At 34.6% G+C, this 21,658-nt stretch overlaps 2 protein-coding genes across 8 annotated transcripts in view; both read left to right on the top strand.

The window, feature by feature from the left end:
* Positions 1 to 14,844, top strand: part of exoc3l4 (exocyst complex component 3-like 4) — a 27,110-nt gene extending 12,266 nt beyond the window's left edge. For all 4 annotated transcript variants that reach the window (XM_077539954.1, XM_077539953.1, XM_077539951.1 and 1 more), the window contains 8 exons: positions 1 to 126; positions 538 to 638; positions 2,102 to 2,203; positions 2,427 to 2,553; positions 5,649 to 5,771; positions 5,842 to 5,994; positions 6,233 to 6,354; positions 9,752 to 14,844. The exon at positions 1 to 126 is cut by the window's left edge and continues 6 nt beyond it. In XM_077539954.1, coding sequence (XP_077396080.1) covers positions 1 to 126; positions 538 to 638; positions 2,102 to 2,203; positions 2,427 to 2,553; positions 5,649 to 5,771; positions 5,842 to 5,994; positions 6,233 to 6,354; positions 9,752 to 9,998 — 1,101 coding nt within the window. In that variant the 3' untranslated portion in view covers positions 9,999 to 14,844. The remainder of the gene's footprint in view (positions 127 to 537; positions 639 to 2,101; positions 2,204 to 2,426; positions 2,554 to 5,648; positions 5,772 to 5,841; positions 5,995 to 6,232; positions 6,355 to 9,751) is intronic.
* Positions 9,901 to 21,658, top strand: part of tnfaip2b (tumor necrosis factor, alpha-induced protein 2b) — a 28,564-nt gene continuing 16,806 nt past the window's right edge. The window contains exons 1-4 of one of the 4 annotated variants that reach the window (XM_077539959.1): positions 9,901 to 10,040; positions 18,913 to 19,143; positions 20,344 to 20,683; positions 20,851 to 21,165. In XM_077539959.1, coding sequence (XP_077396085.1) covers positions 19,014 to 19,143; positions 20,344 to 20,683; positions 20,851 to 21,165 — 785 coding nt within the window. In that variant the 5' untranslated portion in view covers positions 9,901 to 10,040; positions 18,913 to 19,013. Of the gene's footprint in view, positions 10,041 to 17,221; positions 17,435 to 18,365; positions 18,380 to 18,912; positions 19,144 to 20,343; positions 20,684 to 20,850; positions 21,166 to 21,658 lie in introns of those variants that run through there. The other 3 variants (XM_077539957.1, XM_077539956.1, XM_077539958.1) reach the window with 3 other exon arrangements.

The raw sequence follows: 21,658 nt of genomic DNA, 5'->3' as shown, positions 1-21,658 counted from the left end.
ATGAGAGCGACTCTGGATCGCCTGGTGCAGCTGGAGGACGAGGAGATGTGGAGCGTGAGGAAAGCTCCCGACATGGACGACGACGACCACTTGCTCACCTCTATCTTCCACATGGACATCTGCACGGTCGCTCACACTCACACACACAACACACTCGCTCAACGTGTTTGCTTTTTCTTTGGCTTAACGGGATAACTTTCTTATTTGAACGTGATAAATTGTTCTAACTTAATTAAGTAAGGCCCCACGATGATTAACCAGAGGATTTAATCTGCCAATATCTGCAAAAAAAAAAGAAGATTTTTTTAAATTATATATTTAGTAATTCATCGGCCGATTAATCAGTTATCGGAATTTTATTATGCCGAATATCGGAATCGGCATCAATCTAAAAAAAAAAATCCATCAGTCTTGCCCTAGTAATAAACATTACATTACAAAACCTTTTATTGTTTTCTGGTGTGGCTGCAGTACTCTTCCGCAGCCATCAGAGGGCAGCAGCAGACTCACTCAGGCACACGTTCATTTTTTTTGCAGAAAGTGAGAGGAAACGTTGTGAACGCAGGCCGCGTGGACTCCGAGCTGGAAGAGGAAGTGCTGGATTCCTGCCTGGGAGAGCTGAAGGAGTTCCCCAAGAGGTTCACTTTTTTTTTTTTTTTTTCCCCCACACGCAGGCTGATTCTGTTTACAAGGTCAAAGTGGAAGCACATGCTTCACTATTGGCAAACATGAGAAATTCAAATCTTTCAAAAGCAGAAGAAGAAGTGGGTGGCTTTTTCATGCAACTGCAGAAAGCCTTGCAGGAGGTATCAACAGGGAGAGAACATGACCTTGGGTTTAAGTCACTTTTATTTATATATTTATATATAACATAGCATTCAATAATAATTAGAAAGTTTCAAATTACACAAGATAAGTCTGAGTCTCTTGCGCTGCTGAAATACTTCACATGATGGTTTTGTCATCACAATTTTTCATCTTCATTTCAGTTTTTATTACATTTTATTTTTTGCAATTTACATAGTTTGTTTATTAATGTTTCTTGCAATTGTCAATAACTTAAATTAAGGCCGTGTATCGGCAATATCAATACTCAATATTAAAATAAATGGTACTTAACTAATTTTATTTATTATTATTATTATTATCATTATTTGATTTTTGTAATTCATGTAGCTTTTTGTTTTATACAATATTTGTTTTGTTTGTGTTCACTTATTTTTCTTTTTTTGTAAATTTATTAATGCATTTTCTCAAATATTAATTTGATTTTAGTTGTTTTTTTTCATTTTTTTAAATTATTTTTTTAATGAATTCATTATCGCCCATGCCTAACCTAAATAAATGATACTTAACTCATTTATTATTATTATTATTATTATTATTATTAATAGTATTTTTATTTGAGTTCTTGTAATCAATGTAGCTAGCTTTTTTATGCACAGTATTATTTGCTTTAATTGTGTTCACTTAATTTTTCTTTTTCGTAAATGTATTATTCATTTTCTCAATTATTAATTTGATTTTAGTTTGTATACACCTTTTTTTAAATTATTTTTTTAATTAATTTATTATTGTTCATCCCTGAAATAAATGATAGTTGGCTTATTATTATTATCATTATTATTATTATTATTATTATTATTATTAATTGAGTTTTTGTAATTAATGTAGCTTTTTGTTGTAAATTTATTATGCATTTTCTCAATTATTAATTTGATTTTAGTTTGTTTTCATCTTTTTTAAATAATTTTTTTAATTTATTTGAGATGGATGAATAGTTTTTGTTTTATTGGTGTTAATGGTTTGTTGGCATTTTGTCATTTATTTTCAATATACTCAAGTTTATTTTGTTATCATTGCTATTACATTGTAATTAACAAGGAGATATCCTTTTGCGTAGTAGAGTCCAGTTTTGCCAGTTAGAGGACACGGCCTTCACACTAAAGCGACTAAATATTAGTATTAGGAATATTCAATAGCAGATAGTGCTATTTAAGACCGATACCAGTACGAGTATTCACTTTTCAAGTACCAACTGATACTGAGTACCATATTACCGCATAAGATATTCAGCAGCGTGACTGTCGCTTGTCTGCAGGTTCCACGCCGAGTTCCGTCGCCGCTGCTCGCACCTGCGATCCGACGACCCGCTGTGGAGCCAATACCAAGTCACCTACATCAACTGCTTCTATGACTTTCAGTAAGTCACGTGACTTGAACACACCATTCCGTTGCTAGTCAACCGGGCGCTCTGCGTTGACTCCCTGACACATCTCTAGAGCTCGCCGACATGTTTGGATGTGTCCAAATGTGTGCGAGAAGGCAACTCACTCACCGTCTGTTCAGTCACCTTTTCAAGACTTGTTTGACTCGTCAACTGCACACAGGAACGTGCATGTGCATGTGTATGTGTGTGTGTTAAGGCGGCGCATGGAGGACTCGTACGCGCACGCCAGCCCACGAGGGGTGGAGGCTGTGGGCCAGGAGGTGACGTGGCTCCTGCTCACCCTCCGGGAAGGCCTCCAGCAGCAATTCAAGGACCACGTCAAGGTGCATTTGATTTGATCCATTATTCTTGCCTTGATTGCTTTTCCTGGTTATAATCCCCAGTAGACTTGATTGTGCTACTAGTCTATTCATCACTAAATGGTTTGGGTCCTCAATAATAATAAATAATAATAATAATAATAATAATAAATAAAGTGTGCTGCCCCCCCCTATACACTTTATTTTGCTTTGAAATGTTTATTGTGTTAGCTTGCGTAGCTAATACACAATATAAATAAATTGTCTTGACTATATTAGAGCTCGGACTCGCAGCCAAAATCACAATGTGCCATTCACGTTGACACTTACAAAAGACTTTCAAATTAAAATCAAGAGCACTTTTCTAAAATAAAAAGCTAAAACAAAAACATCAGTCTATCAAATGAAAAATCTAATTTGATCAAAATGATAAAGTGACCCTACTCACCTAAAAAAAAATGCTTAGCACTACAAAGTACCACCATAATGACTCACATTATATTGTTTTTGTTTTTTTTAATTTTCAAAATAGAAGCCACAGCTTTTTAAAAAAAAAATCTTCTAATTTTTACAATTTCCACAATTTTCAACCGACTTTAACTATCTTATCCCTTCCATAATTTTTATAAATTAAATAAATTAATTAAATAAAAGCAATATTAATTTTTTTTTTCTTTTCCCCTCTAATTTGTACATTTTTGACCCATTTGAACTGTTCTAATTTTAAACTGTTCAGCTTCACATTTGTCAAATTTTTTTCAAACTTTCAAAATAAATATTTATAATAAATAAATATTTTTTTTAAATTTTTACTATTTTTTTTAAATGTACTATAGTTTTTTTTACATTTTTATTACAATAACTATTTATATTATTTTCTACATATATATATATGAAGATTTTTTACCCATTCAAATCATTTCAACTTTAACTTTTCATCTTATCCCTTCCACAATTTTTTTTTTCCTCCAAAATTTCGACATAAAAGCCCAAATAAAAAAAAATTGTGGGTTCTACCTGTAATCACCAGATCACTAGATGGTCGGTTGCAAACATTCCAACTTCAAACTCTTTATCAAATGTGGCTTTCAACCTTGCAAGAGTCTGCAGTCCCATTCAAAATTTCCGTGGGAATTTTCTAGTGGAAAAAAGTATTTTTGTATGTCACTGTAACATTATGCGCAGTTTGAAGCTTAACAGTGTGTCTAATTATGGGGAAATTGTACTAAAAAAAAGTGAAATACAACTAAAGTAGTACTGATTCATTTTTGGTGGATCAGGTGGACGTGCCATGTCTCTTTATGTATTGATTGATGGATCGTGGGAGTTGTACAGTGATATGAGAGTGATAGCGAAGGCTTTTACTTTTATTTTGCTTGGGAAATCCCACTTGAGCTTGGCTTGTATTGCTGCACGTTTGATTTCAAGTGGCGTAACGAGGAGGGAGGGAGTGAAGCGTTTGTTTAGAAGAAGATTAAAAAGCAGAACCGACGTGTCACAAGAGGAAGTAGTTGAAGTGGAAAAAAAGTGGAAGTGCAATGAAAGAAAAATATTGGTGAAATCCTGTGATGACAATTTCACAACATATGTCTTCCCCTTTCTCCTCCCTCGCACCTCGACTCATAAATCACATGTTCATAATATTGACATAGCAGGCATGTGATTACACTCGGGGAAAAAACTCACCTATTGGTTGGGAGCCTTTAAGTCGTCATAAACACAATTTACAGTCTTCTGCAGCAAATACAGTTGAGTCTTTATGTGAACATTTTGTGAATCAAAGACAATTTAATCTTCCACAAACCTAACAATAGTTTTAACTAGACAAAGTGCAATTACTGGAGAAATTGCGTCGGAATGCTGAAAGCTTAACGCTAAAAAAAAAAAAAAAAAAAAAAAAAAAAAAAGTGAATCAAAGACAATTTAATCTTCCACAAACCTAACAATAGTTTTAACTAGACAAAGTGCAATTACTGGAGAAATTGCATCGGAATGCTGAAAGCTTAACGCTAAAAATAAATAAATAAATAAATTTAAAAAAAATTGTGAATCAAAGACAATGTAGTCTTCCATGAACCGAATAATAGTTTTAACTGGACAAAGTGCAATTTCTATAGAAATTGCGTGGGAATGCTGAAAGCTTAATGCTAAAAAAAATTGTGAATCAAAGACAATTTAGTCTTCCATCAACCTAGCAATAGTTTTAACTAGGCTAAGTGCAATTACTGGAGAAATTGCGTGGGAATGCTGAAAGCTTAACGCTAAAAAAAAAAAAAAAAAAAAAAAAAAAGTGAATCAAAGACAATTTAGTCTTCCATGAACCTAACAATAGTTTTAACTAGACAAAGTGCAATTTGTGGAGAAATTGCGCCGGAATGCTGAAAGCTTAATGCTAAAAAAAAATTGTGAATCAAAGACAATGTAGTCTTCCACAAACCTAACAATCTTTTTAACTAGACAAAGTGCAATTACTGGAAAAATTGTGTGGGAATGCTGTAAGCTTAATGCTTAAAAAAAAAAAAAAAGCTGAATGCTTGTGGAATGCTTGTGAAATGCTTATAAAATAAATCCATTTTCTGAACCACTTACTCCTCACAAGGGTCGCGGGGGGTGTTGGAGCCTATCTCAGCTGGCTATTGGCAGTAGGCGGGGTACACCCTGAACTGGTCGCCAGCCAATCGCAGTGTAAAGTAAATTGAAAGATAAATTACGTGAAAATGACTAATTTTTAATTGTAGATGAATGATAAATGAAAAAAAAAGAAAACTTGAACTGCAATCAGTCTAGGGTGGGATTCAAACCATCGCCTCCTGTTTACTGGACAATGCACTGCCGCACTACCCACTGATCCAAAGCAGAACTTGCTGCCATCGTTGAAGTCTTGTGAAATCATATTGAAGGATTTCAATTTCAAAGTGTCCCAATGAAAATGAATGGGGAAAAATGGTTGATATTTCATGTTAAATTGTGCAAAATTGTAAGTAATGTGGAATTAGACAATATATTCCCAGGAAGGCATGGATAAAGTGTGGACAATAAAAAGTACCTGAAATAAGATCGAGTCATAATTTAGCCGCGTTTCTGTAATTATTTTATTTATTTATTTGCTGTCGGCCCAGCCGTACTTGCGTCGGATGATGACGAGGAAGTGGCTGACGAACGATGACGACTTCAACGGCCTCTACGCTCGCGCCGAGCTCCTGGCGCAGCACTGCGAGGCCATGCGGCCGCCGCACCGCCAGGTACGAGCACATTCAATCCCGAATATCTCGTCATCACGCTTGGCCGAATTGATGTTTTTTTTGGCGGCAGGAAGTGGCGAGCGTGGCGCACTACCACGTGCTGAAGGAGTACGTGGGCCAGCTGATGAAGAACAACTACTCGTGCAAGAACCGCAAACACCACAAGGCGGCCGGCAAGATGCGAGCGCAGTGCTCCAAGCTTGCCGACGTCTTCCATCGCATGGTAACAAAAAAAAAAAAATTATGGTCATTTTCATAACCAAAGAAAACTTAAAGTCAAACTTAATGTTTACAAAACCTCATGTTTTTGTAAACATCAATGGCAATTTCGAATCTTCGGCAAACCATACGGTTTTTGTAAAAAAACAAACGACAATTTTAGGTGGGGGAAGGTGATCGGAAGAAGCCGTCGTCGGTTTTCATAAAAAGCGCCAAGCCAGTTTTTCAATGTTGCGTTTCAGGGCTCGCGGGAGGACTGGCTGGACCCCGTCGGAGATCGCCTGAGCGACATCGTGGGCCAGAAGAACAAAGGCGACATCAAAGACCACCTGCAGCCTCTACTGGACCAATACCCGGACTTCAGGTACGCGCTCCATCATCATCGTCATCATCGTCAAACATTTCGGATCAAATAAAATAAGAAAAAAATCTTTGATGGTCAAATGAAATAGAATTAATGAAAAATAAATGAGGAAATTGTATTGATAAATTGTATTGTAATGTTAAGTAAAATTAAAAATGACACTTTTTTTTAATAAAATGAAACAAAATATGGTATTTAATTTAAGCAAAATGTATTGTTAAACTTAAAAAAAAAGTTTTATTCCTTATTTCATTGAAATAAAACACATTTTTCATTTTTAAAAAGGAAAATGAGCACCATATCTGAACCAAAATGAAATATAATAAACCAAAATAAAAAAGAAAATTGCGTTATTGCAAAATAAAATGAAACGAAACAAAATGAAAGGATGACATTTGTTTTTCATGGTAAAACAAGGAAATTGTGTCGTGTTAGAAATAAAAAATAAAATAAGGGAATTGTTTGGTTTATTGTTTTTTTAGTTTTGAACATATAAACAAACACATTACAAGTATAACAAAAAAAAGTTCAAATAAAACAAAAATTTAAAGGAAGAAAGGAAAATTTGTCAACAATAAATTCCATAATTTACGTGTTCAAGGAGTAGGAAGAAGAATTGTCTTTAATGTTGAAAATGACACACAACTTATTCAATAAAGTAAAGAAAATAAATATAATAAAAATAAAGTAGATTAAGACCAAAATTACTAGAAAATTGTCTTTTGCATATTTTTATTAAAATTAAAATAAACATGGTAAGCCAATGGAATTGACTTTAATATAAAAAAAAGGAAATAAAGTAAAATAAGGAAAAATGCACATTTTGTTTTTAAAAAATGTAATTGTATCATACAAGCTACTTTTTAAAATAAGGAAATTGTGTTTTGGTGAGATAAAACACAACTAAACCTTTTATGGTAAAATCAAATAAACATGAAATTAAGGAAATTGTATTTAAACTAAATAAATGTCTTTTATGGTAAAAAATAAAATCATACTCAAGTAATTCAATAAAATAAAAATAAAAACTCAATAAAATAGAATAAGACAAAATTACTAGGAAAATTGTCTATTTTTATTCAAATAAAAATAAACATGGTCAACCAGTGGAATTTACTTTAATATAAAAAAGGAAATAAAGTCAAATAAGGAAAAATTTACATTTTGTTTAAAAAAAAATACATGAAAATTGTATCATACAAGCTACTTTTTAAAATAATGAAATTGTCTTTTGGTTAAATAAAACACAAAATAAACCTTTTATGGTAAAATGAAATAAAATAGACACGAAATTAAGGAAATTGTATTTAAACTTAAATAATTGTCTTTTATGGTCAAAATAAAATGAAAAATAAGATAACAAACTTGTCTTTTATGGAGAAATACATCAAACGGAAAGCAAAAAGAATCCAATCTAATAAAGAAAGTGGCGCTCGTTTGGGGAGAGCCAAGACAAAAAGGCCCAAATAATGAAGACATGAGACACATCCCGCGTTCTTGCGGTTTGAACTTCAAATGAAAAGCTTCTTCTTTTTGCGAGCGTGTGATTGACCGTGTTGTCTAACGACAAGAAGGAAGTAGCTGAAGGTGAAACGTCGACACGCCCAGGGTGACACAAATTTTAAACCGCGGTTGTGTCAAGTTGGTGTTGCCACTTGATTAGGAACAGCATCCAGGGTCATTGTGAAGCAACCAATCAGCTGAGGCTTTGTGTTCACCTCAAACGAACTCATTAGGCAGCAGCTCGTTACGACAAGAAAGAATCGCTTGTTAGAAAGCACACCAAATATTTCATTCATGACGGAGCACAAAAAAAAAATCAATCAATAAACAATGAAGGCCTGTAATTAGAGCCAATTAGCGGCATCTATCAAGTCTTTTCGGGGGTTTTTTCTTTCATTGAGTGTCACGTAACAATGAAATGACAATTAAGTTCAAATAAGAAAGAACAACAACTATCGAATGCAATTGCTGGATAAATTGCGGGTGAAGGCTGAGAGTGTGAATGAAAAATTGTGGAATGATATTGAATGAGCTGAACGTGTTTCAATTGGTAAAAAAAAAAAAAAGAAATTAGAGAGGGACAACAAAACAAAACAAAAAAATCCTAATTTAGGGCTTTTATTTTGAAATTTTGGGGAAAAAATAGCAGCAGGGATAAGTGGAATTGTTTAAAGTTGAAATGGTTTGAATAAGTCAAAAAATTTGAAAATAAGAGGAGAAACAAATCATGTTTAGCTTTTATTTTGAAAAAAATGTAGCAGGGATAAATTGAACAATTTAATGTTTTGAACCATTTGAATCAGTGAAAAAATATGGAACTAATTGGAGAAAAATAAAATATTTTTGGCTTTTATTTTGAAAAAAATAATTGTAGTAGTAGGGATATAATTGAACAATTTAAAATTTGAACCATTTGAATCTGTCAAGATATATAAATAAGTGGAGAAAAATAACAAAATAATAATTTGGCTTTTATTTTGAAATTTTTAAAAACATTGCAATGGGGATCAGCTGAACTGTTTCATGTTGTAGATAAGGGGAAAAATGAGAAATAAGAAGAGAAAAACAAAAATTATAATTTGGCTTTTATTTTGAAATTTTGAAAAAAAAAATACAGTAGGGATAAGTAGAATGATTAGAGCTGGAATGGTTTGAATTGGTCAAAAAATATGAAATTAAGAGGAGAAAAACAAATACTTTTTAGGGCTTTTATTTTGAAAAAAAATTATCGTAGGGATAAATTGAACAATTTAAAGTTTTGAACCGTTTGAATCAGTCAAAAAATATGTAAATAAGTGGAGAAAAATAACAAAATAATAATTTTGGCTTTTATTCTGAAATTTTGAAAAACATTGCAATGGGGATCAGCTGAACCGTTTCAAGTTGGAGATAAGGAAAAAATAAAACATAAGAGGAGAAACACACAAAAATCATAATTTGGGATTTTAATTTGAAATTTTGAAAAAAAAATACAGTAAGGATAAGCGGAATCGTTTAAAGTTGGAATGGTTTGAATGACTCAAAAAATTTGAAAATAAGAGGAGAAAACAAATAATATTTAGCTTTTATTTTGAAAAAAATGTAGTAGGAATAAATTGAACAATTTAAAGTTTTGAACCATTTGAATCAGTCAAAAAATATGGAAATAAGTGGAGAAAAATAACAAAATAATTTTGGCTTTTATCTTGAAACTGTTTAAAGTTGGAGATAAGGAAAAAAATAAGAAATAAGAGGAGAACAACACAAATCATCATTTTTGCTTTGAAATTTTGAAGAAAAAAAGTTGCAGTAGGGATAATAGTTCAAAGTTGTAGCGGTTTGAATCGGCCAAAAAATGTAGAAATTAGGAACTTGTCTGATACCATCCATGTAGTTTTTTTTGTGTCACGCGCAGCTCGAGGCACCTGGCGGCCGTGCTGGCGTTCCGCGGCGTGCTGCGCGGGCGCGAGCATCAGCGTATCCTGCGCACGCTCAACCAGCTGAGGAAGACCACCGTCGCCGCGGCAACAAGCCAGCATCATCACGACGACGACAATAATCGGAGCCGCTGGCTGTTCCGCAACATGGAGGCGGCGACTCGCACCGACTGCCTGTCCCACGTCTCCTTCTTCTGCTTCACCTTCGTCTTACCCGGCCAATAGTTCGGAGTCTTCATCCGCCGCAGGAAGTAAACCCTCATGGAAGTATGTCCGTTTTGTTTTTTTTTGTTTTGTTTTTTGTTTTTTTTGTTATTTTTTAACAACAAAAAAATGGTGAACATTTTTCAACTGACACAAAAAAAACACAAGAAAAAATTACACCATTTTTTTTTGGTTTAAAAATGAAAAAATAAAATAAATAAATAAATAAATAAATAAATAAATCCAGATGTGGGCGTGGTCACAGCCAACCAAGCGTTCATGTGCAACTCAAAAGTGGGTCAACATCTGTTTTGGGGGATTCTTGGATCTTTTCATCTTCTCTTGAGCCAAATGTTTTTTGTTTGTTTTTTAGTGTGGAAAATCCATTTTAGTGTTTCAAGAAAGATTTTTATACTCAACAGTTTTCTGTGACGGACGTTTTTCTGCGTTTTGTGCACCGCGAAACTTGACTTTCACTTTCACATCTGTCTTCGTTCTCACATTCATGTTTGGAGTCTCACACTTGGTTGCAACTTCTCACACATTTTTTTTTCAGGAAATGAATTTAAATAGAAATATGTTCCAGGGGGTCAGCATAAAATTGATAATTTTAGTTTTTAGTTTTAACTTTCTTAATTTTAAAGATAAAAATAATACTTTACGTTTTGAAAAATTGAAACAAATGAGTATGTTTAGATTTAAATCAATATTTCAACTTGTCTGTCCAGGTTTTCAATTTTAATATATTTTTTTATTTAATTTTTTAAATATTTAAAAATTAAAAATTAAATTTAACAACAATTACTAACTAACAATTAATAACTAACAATTTTATGTGTGGGCATGCATCCTTTCCTACATACACATCAAATTGAATATATTAGTTTAATTCTAATTTGTAAACATTTTAAAACATGCAAATGTTATAACAGAAAAATATTTTAAATTAAAAAATAATAATTTAAAACTCATACATGGCCATAAAATGTTTATGCACAGGCAATGTTTAAATTTTCATTTTGAAAATGATTTATATTAATAAAAAAATAAAATAAAGAATTTGTTTAACCTTGTCTGGCCAAGTTTTCAATTTTAACTTTTAAATATTTAAAAAATCAAAATAAAATGGTTTCATTTTTTTTTAAATAAAAAAAATAAAATAATAATTACAATTTAAAGTGTGGACATGAATCCTTTCGTACATACGTCAAATTGAATATTTTTTGTTTTAATTCTAATTTGTAAACATTTTAAAACAATGTATAATTATAAAAATAATGAGTATGTTTAGATTTGAATCAATATTTCAACCTGTCTGGCCAAGGTTTCAATTTTAATTTGTAAATATTTAAAAAATAAAAATAAAAGTTAATTTTTTTAAATATATTTTTTAATTAAAATAGTAAATAATAAAGTATTTTCAAACTGAAAAAAACAAAACAAAATCAATTTTAAAACATTTTAAATACAAAAAAAAATCATTTAAAACTAATACATGGCCATAAAATGTTTATGTAAGGGCAATGTTAAAATTTTCATTTTGAAAATGATTTATAATAATAAAAAAAATAATAATTTGTTTGGAAATAAAAGAAATTGTAATTAAAGTTAAAGTAACCTGAAACTGTGGCGTCATAAACTATTGTGCAAGAAATTGTTTAATTTTAATTAAAATAGTACCAGTAAATAATATTTTCAAACTGAAAAATGAAACAAAATCAATTTAAAAAATTGGAAAATATAAATAATATATATATATTTTTGGATATGTCTTATCACGTTATGAAATGTTGTGGATTTGTCTTGAACGTTTTTTATAGAGGTTGCTTTCGATTATGCTGAACTGAAACACGTTTTGATTTCCTGTTGCAACCGGATGCAAACAGGAAGTGGACTCTTGTGAAGACATGTCTGTCTGGGGGATTTTTGAAAATTTGTCATCTTTACTTCACGCTTTTTTTGTTGTTTATGTGTCATTTTTCTGCAGCTGTGATTGATTCTTGAAAGGTTTGCTCAAGTGGAGGAAGATTGATAATCATCGATTTAATCTGGAATGGTTAATTAATAATCTACAACTTGCAGATAGCAGGACGGGGGAACTCTCATGTCAGTTTTTCTTGATAGTGGAATCCCCAACAGCCACGGGGCTAGGCAAACAAACACGCCAAGGCAGAACTGTAGTCAGAGTCAGAAGGTGAAGGGGATTTATCGGGTTTTACGTGGGAGACTGTCAAACATTAATCGGACAATGAGTTGAATCATCAATGAAATATTAAATGGGTGTGGCTGACATGACTGAATTCCGCTTCAATTTCAGGCATCAAGTCCCTCAGACTTTTCTTGCATTCTGTTATGTCAAACGAGTGTTGGGGGCTACTTTTTTTTTCAAACTTTCCAGCAGGCATTTCAACCAACCCAACAACCAATTTACATCCAAAATGGCCGACATCCTGTTGAATTGAACACATAGGTCCTTCAGACTTTTTCCTGCGTCCTGTCATGATAGACATGTCCACCAAATTCCATCTCCATTAGTCAATCAGTTATCTGGGCCACAATTTTTCTTAACTTTCCAGCAGCCATTTCATCTGACCCGCCAACCGTACACATCCAAAATGGGTTTATAAAGTGGCAAATTTATGAGATTTCTATCTTGCAAATTTGCCACTTTAGAAAGTCGCAAATCTGCCACTTTCTATCTCGCAATTTGCAAGTTTTTTTCTCGCAAATTTGCCACTTTGAGTTTTTATCTCGCAAATTTGAGTTTAAAAAAAAAACTCAGAAATTTGTGAGATAGAAAACTCATAAATTTGCCACTTTATAAAGTCTTGCCATAAAGTTATAAAGTGGCACATTTGCAAGGAAAAAAAAAACTCGCAAATTTGCGATATGCAATATGACAAGACTTTATAAAGTGGAAAATTTATGAGTTTTCTATCTTGCAAATTTATTAGTTTTTTTCTCTCAAATTTGCCACTTTATAAGAGAGTTCTTTCGCAAATTTGCCACTTTTTAAAGTGGCAAATTTGTGAGTTTAGAAAGTGGCAAATTTGCGATTTTTCTTTTTCTCGAAAATTTGTCACTTGGAGTTTTCTATCTCGCAAATCTATTAGTTTTTTTTCTCATAAATTTGCCACTTTATAAGAGATTTCTATTGCAAATTCTCCACTTTAGAAAGTCACAAGAAAAAAAACTTTTCTCGAGAAAAAAAACTCGCAAATTTGCCACTTTCTAAAGTGGTAAATTTGTGAGTTCAGAAAGTGGCAAATTTGCGAGTTTTTTTTTCTCAAATTTGCGACATTGAGTTTTCTATCTCGCAAATTTATTAGTTTTTTTCTCGTAAATTTGCCACTTTATAAAAGACTTCTATCGCAATTTCTCCACTTTAGAAAATCACAAGGAAAAAAAAAAAACTCATAAATTTGCGAGATACAAAACTCATAAATTTGCCACTTTATAAAGTCTTGTCATAAAGTTATAAAGTGGCAAATTTGCAAGGAAAAAAATCGCAAATTTGCCACTTTCTAAAGTCTTGTCATAAAGTTATAAAATGGCACATTTGCGAGGGAAAAAAAACTCGCAAATTTGCCACTTTCTAAAGTGGCAAATTTGTGAGTTCAGAAAGTGGCAAATTTGCGAGTTTTTTTTTCTCAAATTTGCGACATTGAGTTTTCTATCTCGCAAATTTATTAGTTTTTTTCTCGTAAATTTGCCACTTTATAAAAGACTTCTAACTTCTAATTTCTCCACTTTAGAAAATCGCAAGGAAAAAAAAAAAACTTTCTAAAGTGGCAAATTTATGAGTTTTCTTTCTTGCAAATTTACGAGGTTTTTTTTCTCGCAAAATTCAAATTTGCCACTTTCTAAACTCACAACTTTACGTTTTTTAGAAAGTGACAAATTTGCAAGTTTTTTTTCTTTGAGTATTGCCCCGACCTTTAAAAGAATATATATATTTATATGTGGCCCTAATACGCCGTTGCACATGTGCAAACATGTGTCAGGGAATTTTTTCTTCTTCTAGCTTTTAATAACTGCAGGGATTGTTCAGCAGTACGATAATAAAAATGTGAAATGATTCACACTGAACAGGCAGACAGCAAAAAGCCGGAGGCATGCGTGCGCCTGCAAGCGTCCGTCTGTCTTTTATGATAAACGTCTCATTTCCTGTAAAGCCATGCCGCCTTACCTCAAGAGCTTGTGGTGAGGACGACTGTGGTGGCAACTCATTTTTTGTAAGGGATACTTTCACTTTTCATTTTGAGCACGGTTGAAAGTCGTGTGTGCCACCAAAGCCAAGCAATCGCACCGCTGCCCTTTATTTAGGAATGCTTGTGAGATTCACTTGACAATAAAGTTGGCATTATAACCTGAAGCAGCTGTTAGCAATAAAGGCAGGTTCACTTTTTTGGCAAGGCAAGAGCTACTTCTGCACTTAGTATTGGGAGCACAGAGATTGTCAAATCGAGTGCAAAGGTCTCAAAATGGAGGAAATTCCCATCTCGGCTATCAATCGTTAATTCCATTTATTGTCATGTTGTTGTTATAAATTATTAACCATTGTTGTAAAAAGTTTCAAGTTTCAAATCTCATCTCTTGGACACTTAACTGTCATATTACAGTGTATATACAGTATTTGTTAGATAACGTTTGAGTATTCCTGTTTTGTTTAAAATTGATGCAGATTAACATCCGCCTGTTACGCTGCTTAGCCATCTTATTATATTTTTTTTCCGTCACTCATGGCTGTTCGACCACCATAAAAGAATTTGGGAAGGGAATAATAATACTGTACTTTTTTTTTTTGAGTGCTTTTAAACTGTACTCCAAGACTGTTTAAATAAATAAACTGAAATATGTTTAACATTCTTTGACATTGGCTTTGTGTCTTCCTTTTTGGAGAGATGTTGAAGAAAATGGATTTATAACGAAAATTTGTTTTGTTTTGTTTTCCCCCAGCTTGGTGACTTTCTAAACTGCAGTGATGACAACTACAAAAAAAGTGGAAAAAAATACAAAAACTGTTCATTTGTTTTGAAAGCTATTAATAGATTTTCACAAAACATTCTGAAAAAAAAGTATGACGAGCTATATATAGAATAGAACTTTGACTGTATTCATGATAAACAGAAATTCATCTTTAAAAATGACACCAAATACTCCCTCACATACCACAAAATTAAAAATAAATAAAGTGAAACGAAAATAAAATTTCATGCTGAACTAGACTAAATGCAATATCTGGAGAAATTGCGTAGGAATGCTGAAAGATGAATGCTAAGATTTGAATGCATGTGGAATGCTTCTGAAGTAAATTGAGAGATAAATTATGAAATTATAACCTCCTGGTTACTGGACAATGAGCTTTACCAACTGTGCCACCAAGCAGGAACAGACACCTGGTAATGATGCTAAGTTATACGTACGAAAGTGGGCGTGGAAAGTAATACTTAGAAAAAGTTCAATGTCTGTCCCATTGAAAATGAATGGGGAAAAGTTGATATTAAATGTTAAATTGGGCAAATATTGTAAGCAATGTGGAATCAGACGATGTATAGCCCGGGAGGCATGAATTTTTGAAGCTAGTTGAAATTTGAACAATGTAAATTGGAAGTATTTTGTGGGAGTGGTTACGCGGCAAAAGAGTGTGGAGAATAAAAATCACAATAACATATGTGGGAATGCATTCCCACAATAAAAAAACAAAACAAAACAAAAACAAAAAACGGTGCTACTTAATGCCATTTAGAAAAGCTGTATAAAAATGTAATATATAAATATTTCAATAATTATTTGGTGACTTTTACACTGCAGCGATGACAACTATTAGAAAACCGTTTTGTTTTGTTTTTTGTTAAAGCTATTAATAGATTTTCACAAAACATTTTAAAGTATGAAGCGATATATAGAATAGAACAGAACTTTGTTTCAAGATAAACAGAAATTCATCTTTACACAGCTTTCGAAACAACATCAAATACTCCCTCGCATACCACACAATTAAAAATAAAAAAGATTTAAAAAAAAAAAATTTTTCAAGCTTAACTAGACTAAGTGCAATTTCTGGAGAAATTGCGTGGGATTGCTGAAAAAAAATAAATTAAAAAAATTATATATATATATATATATATATATATATATATATATATATATATATATATATATATATATTTAGGGTTATATGATGGTTGAAACAAACATGAAATAAAAATAAAAAAATCTAGAAAAGATGGGAGGTTCCAAATAAATGTTTTGAACCGGATTAAGATTGTTATGGATTGCTTAGACCAGGGGTGTCAAACTCATATTAGCTCAGGGGCCACATGGAGGAAAATATATTCGCAAGTGGGCCGGATCGGTAAAATTGTCAAATAATTTTTAAAACATTGCCGTCAATTACATGCAGATTTTCGCTATTTGTGGGCCAGACCTAAATTGTGGGGCGCATCTGTACAAATATTGTCCTAAATTTTTTTTGCATAAACCTGTATATTGTTCACTGATTGTGTGCCGGGTGCCGTTAATGAAGTTATAAGGACATTAATCCTTGTCATATGTGTAGTTGAATGTGTCTTATTCAGCATGTTTGTGTTTGATTCATGTTTTTATTTTTTAAACAAACTAACTTTAAATTGTGTTTAAAATAACGACATTCAGAGCAATTCCACAAGTTGCATTGCTCAACTGAGACTTACTTGTGTAATTATGAATTTATAAGCTTTGATTGTGGCCGGCTGATTAATTGGGCTGACATTAGTCTTTTTTTTCTTTTTTCTTTTTTAAACTTTACAAAACCATCTCGCGGGCCGGATTAAACCCCATTGCGGGCCTGATCCGGCCCCCGGGCCTTATGTTTGACACCCCTGGCTTAGACTGTCACTTTGATCTTAATTCTTGATTGATCTTTACTGGGGCATTTGTAAATTAAGTTTTGTTGTTCTTGTGGACTTTTGTAATGCTCATTATTTGTTTTGTGTGCAGCGGTATAGTGTTTTTCATTTTGATTGTGGAGGTTGTTTTTTTTTAATCCTGAAAAGTCGAGTAGATTTGTTTCATACAAGGTGTCAAATGTGAGTCATCTCACATCAACACGTGTGCGCGAGGGGATTCCCAACCCAAAAAAAAAAAAAAAAAGCCGTCTTCGGTTTTCTGTTTGACTCAATTGTCCCGTTCACACTCTCGCTTATTGACAGTGGGTTTTTTTTTAAAGTGAATGTGAGAGTCACACGTCGTCTGAGGTTGTTGTGGCGTTGAAATCATGCGTTCAGTCATGCCACTGCTGAAGGATGTAAGTGCAGGTGCACAGAAAGGGGAGGCGCCACATCTTCAAGTCTTCTTATCCATGTGTGATCTGATTTGTTGTATTTATTTTATTTTTACGGAACGCCGCTGTTGTCGGAAGTGCCGTCGCACGATGCCGCTCGACTGTTTGCCCTTCACACGCTGCAAGGGTCACGGTGAGGATACGACACATTATCATTTTAGAATATTTGCATATTTTAGCATAATATGCTCTACTCACACCGTTTGCCCAAATGGGACCTTTTCAAAATTCAAAATTGTTTCCTATCTAAGTATGCGTATGGTTGAAATGAAGGAACGGACAAAATTTGTTTGGAAATGGTCACATGACACTAAAATGGCGGCGCTTTACACCAAAAAAATTGACAACTTCCTGCGTTTTTTTTAAGTATGGCTTCTAGAGACTTTTTTTTTTTTTTGTGGGTCTACTTTGGATAGACATACTATCTACTAATGTTCATGTTGAAATGTGAAACAGCTTTGGGGGCTGATTTCTTCTTTTTGTTAAATTCGAGGTCGCACCAACAAAAAATAGCCACTTCAAACTAAAATGGCAGACTCATTGTGCCTTTTTTTTTTTGCACATAGTTCTTGTCACTTTTTTTATTTTTTATTTTTTTTGTTTTAATTCTTGCAACTTGGCCGACTTCCTGTGTTTTTGAGCTTGGCCTCTGCAGTTTTTTTATTTTATTTTTTTATTTTTTATTTTTTTGTCTACTTAGGAGTGACAAATCTTTAAAAAAAAATGTTGTTGTTGCTCAGTCAAACTGACTTTGTGGGCGGAATTTTCAAAAACGGCAACTGACAAACAGCAATTCTACAACAATTCAACATCAAAAACAAATTCTTTTTGAGGACATTTTCAAAATAAAGTCTTTCAAATATCTTAAAATGTCATTTCCTCCAAGTTTGACCAGCTGGTGGCGCTCGTTGAACAGCTGGGGAATCTCCCTTTTATTTTGTTTGTATTTGTGTGTGCGCGTGCGCGTGTGCGCATAGATGACGTCATTTTTGGCGCAGGCGTGGCTTGAGGCTGCTGTTTAAATAGCGAGCGCTCGTGAGCTGTGTGTCTTTTTGAGAGGAGCGAAAAATGAGATCGGGTGAGTGGCGCGCACGCGCACACACGCACACGCGCACATAAACACACAAATACTTTGCGTGCTTTTGTTTTCATGTGTTAAAGTGGTACAGTATTAAAAGTGTTACCAGGATAAACTTGTAATAATTTAAATGTTGAATGTTTTTTCTGTGATTGGATGCTTCACGCATAGAAAAAAAACTAGAAAAAAAATACTTTTTCTCCCTTTTTGTATGACAAGAGGGTGGTTTTATTGTGAAAATCCACAGGAGTTTTCTGTGCGGGAATATTTGATCTTGACTCTGTTGTGCGTCTCGTATTTCAAGTGCAAAAAAACTCAATGCCATTCATTGTATGCATTCATGTCACTTTCTTAAAAACATTTATTAGATTCAATTATAATTTAATTGAACAAAGCCATATCATTTCAAACCCTAAAACTCTACTATGAAAAACTACTCTATTTTGAAACCCTAATTTAAAACCCTAACGTATACGTTTAGGCTTTGAAACATTCTTTATGTGTCCAAACACGTTTGTTATCTGATTGGCCAGACTCGACGCAGAAACATGGCGGCTTCAAGTGGTCAACGTTGTCATCCTGGTCTGATTCCGACCGCAAGGCGGCGGCCGTGGGGAATAAGCCCGCCGGGAAAATGGCGGCGGGGGGCCACAAGCTAAAACTAAAGTTGCCCAAGTGGGGAAGCCACGTGGCTCAAATCAGGCGGAACAGCGCCTCCGCAACGGACGGACAGACGGAGCCCCAAGACGTTCACAATGAGACAGGTGCGTTTAAAAACACTTGTTTGCTATTAGCCTTGCACAAGCTAGTTAGCTTAGCACATACTAAGTAGTTTAATGTAGGCTAGTTAGCTTAATACAGCCTAATAGTTTAATGTAGCTAGTTAGCTTAGTACATGCTAATTAGTTTAATGTAGGCTCGTTAGCTAAGCACATGCTAAAATTAGTTTAGTGTTGCTAGTTATCTTAGCATAGGCCAATTAGTTTAATGCAGGCTAGTTAGTATAGCACATGCTAATTAGTTTAGTGTTAGCGAGTTAGCTTAGCATAGGCTAATTAGTTTAGTATAGGCTAATTAGCTTAGTAAATGTTAATTAGTTTAATGTAGGCTAGTTATCTTACCACACGGTAAAATTAGTTTAGTGTTGCTAGTTAGCTCAGCATAGCCTAATTACTTTAGTGTAGGCAGTTAGTTTAGCACATGCTAATTAGTTTAGAGTAGGCTAGTTAGCTTAGTAGTACATGCTAATTAGTGTAATGTAGGCTAGTTAGCTTAGCACATGCTAATTAGTTTAGTGTAGCTAGTTAGCTTAGTACATGCTAATTAGTTTAATGTAGTTTAGTTACCTTCACGCAGGCTAATTAGTTTAGTGTAGGCTAGTTAGCTTAGCACATGCTAATTAGTTTTGTGTAAGCTAGTTAACTTAGCACATGCTAATTAGTTTAATGTAGGCTAGTTAGCTTAGCACATGCTAATAACTATAGTGTAGGCTAGTTAGCTTAGCACATGCTAATTAGTATAGTGTAGGCTAGTAGCTTAGCACATGCTAATTAGTTTAATGTAGGCTAGTTAGCTTAGCACACCCTAAAATTAGTTTAGTGTTGGTAGTTAACCCAACATAGGCTAATTAGTTCAGTGTAGGCTAGTTGGCTTAGCACATGCTAATTAGTATAGTGTAGGCTAGTAGCTTAGCACATGCTAATTAGTTTAATTTAGGCTAGTTAGCTTAGCACACCTAAAATTAGTTTAGTGTTGCTAGTTAGCTCAGCATAGGCTAATTAGTCTAGTGTAGGCTAATTAGAATTTTCCTATTTGTATCCTAATTTGAAACCGTATCCCTGACTTGAAACACCACTTTGAATCCTAATCCTGGTTTAAACCTTCATTTGAAACCCAAAACGTCTTAATTAAAACAAATTCAAAACCCAGTACCCTGGCTAATTTCCCCTGGCTTCAATCAATAGCAGCCCCACCAGTTCCGGCACCGGTGCCACCAGCGCCGCTGACCTTCGAGGAGCACCTTTCGGCGCTCCACCTGAGTGAGGCGGGCCGGCTGCTTCTGGACCGAGAGGAACGTCTCTTTGGCGTTGAGGCGAGCCCGCAGGGACGGCGCCGGGAGGACGTGGACGCTCTGGCGGCCGACCGCCAATCCTTGGAGGAGGTGGTGCTGAGGACACTCAGGAGCTCACTGGATGGAGCGGACACAGAGGCGCTCAAGTCGGCCGTGACGTTCATGCAGCTGGAGGACGAGCGCGATGGCGTGTGGGAGCGGCGCGGGGGCATGCCGCCGCCCTGGAGGCTCAGGTGGGGAACAACAAATGGACCGTGATCGCACATTCAATTAGAGTTTGGCACTTTTATTTCAACAAATTTTTCATCAGTACGTATTTTTGGACGCAGAATTGTTTAAATCCAAAACAATTCTGATCGAAACTCAACGCAGCATGCATACTTCTTTCCCCATGTACCAGGGACTGGACGCAAGTGCACGTCGACACGCTGCAAAGTGTGGTGGAGGAGCGCATGGACGCCCCGCGGACGACCCCGACGGGCCAGTCGTCCATCCAGGCTGACGTGCACGGCATGGGCCGGCAGCTGAGGAACGACCTCCTGCTGGTGGTGGAGCGCGTCAAGCCGTGCTACCCGAGCCACCGGTGCATCTGCCAGCTGTACGCCGCCTGCTACCACCACTGCATCGGTGCCAGGCTCAGGAGGCTGGCCGACTTCGGACTGGACGACCAGGACTGCAGCTTCCTCCTGCGCTGGGTCAACGACTACTACCCGCAGTTAGTACCATGCTCACTAAATTTCAACCGATTTTTAGTTTTAAATAACTGACTTAAACCTCCAGGATCCCGGCCTTTAGCCTAGGGTGACCAGATTTTCACATTTAAAAACAAGAATGCTATATAAAATACAATAGGTTTCACCTAATTTCATTGCTAGCCAATCCTAACGCAGGCTAGTTAATTTAGTGTAGGCTACTTAGCTTAGCATGCCAATTAGTTTCATGTTGGCTAGTTAGCTTAGCACATGCCAATTAGTTTCCTGTAGGCTAGTTAGCTTAGCACATGCTAATTAGTTTATTGTCCGATAGTTAGCTTAGCACATGTTAATTAGTTGAGTGTAGGCTAGTTAGCTTAGCGCATGCTAATAAGTTTTGTGTGGGCTAGTTAGCTAAGCACATGCTAATTAGTTTCATGTAGGTTAGTTAGCACATGCTAATTAGTTTAGTGTAGGCTAGTTAGCTTAGCACATGCTAATTAGTTTTGTGCAGGC

Source organism: Festucalex cinctus, chromosome 12 (genome assembly GCF_051991245.1).
Source record: "Festucalex cinctus isolate MCC-2025b chromosome 12, RoL_Fcin_1.0, whole genome shotgun sequence".
Taxonomy (NCBI): domain Eukaryota; kingdom Metazoa; phylum Chordata; class Actinopteri; order Syngnathiformes; family Syngnathidae; genus Festucalex; species Festucalex cinctus.
This window is presented reverse-complemented; position numbering and strand designations above follow the sequence as displayed.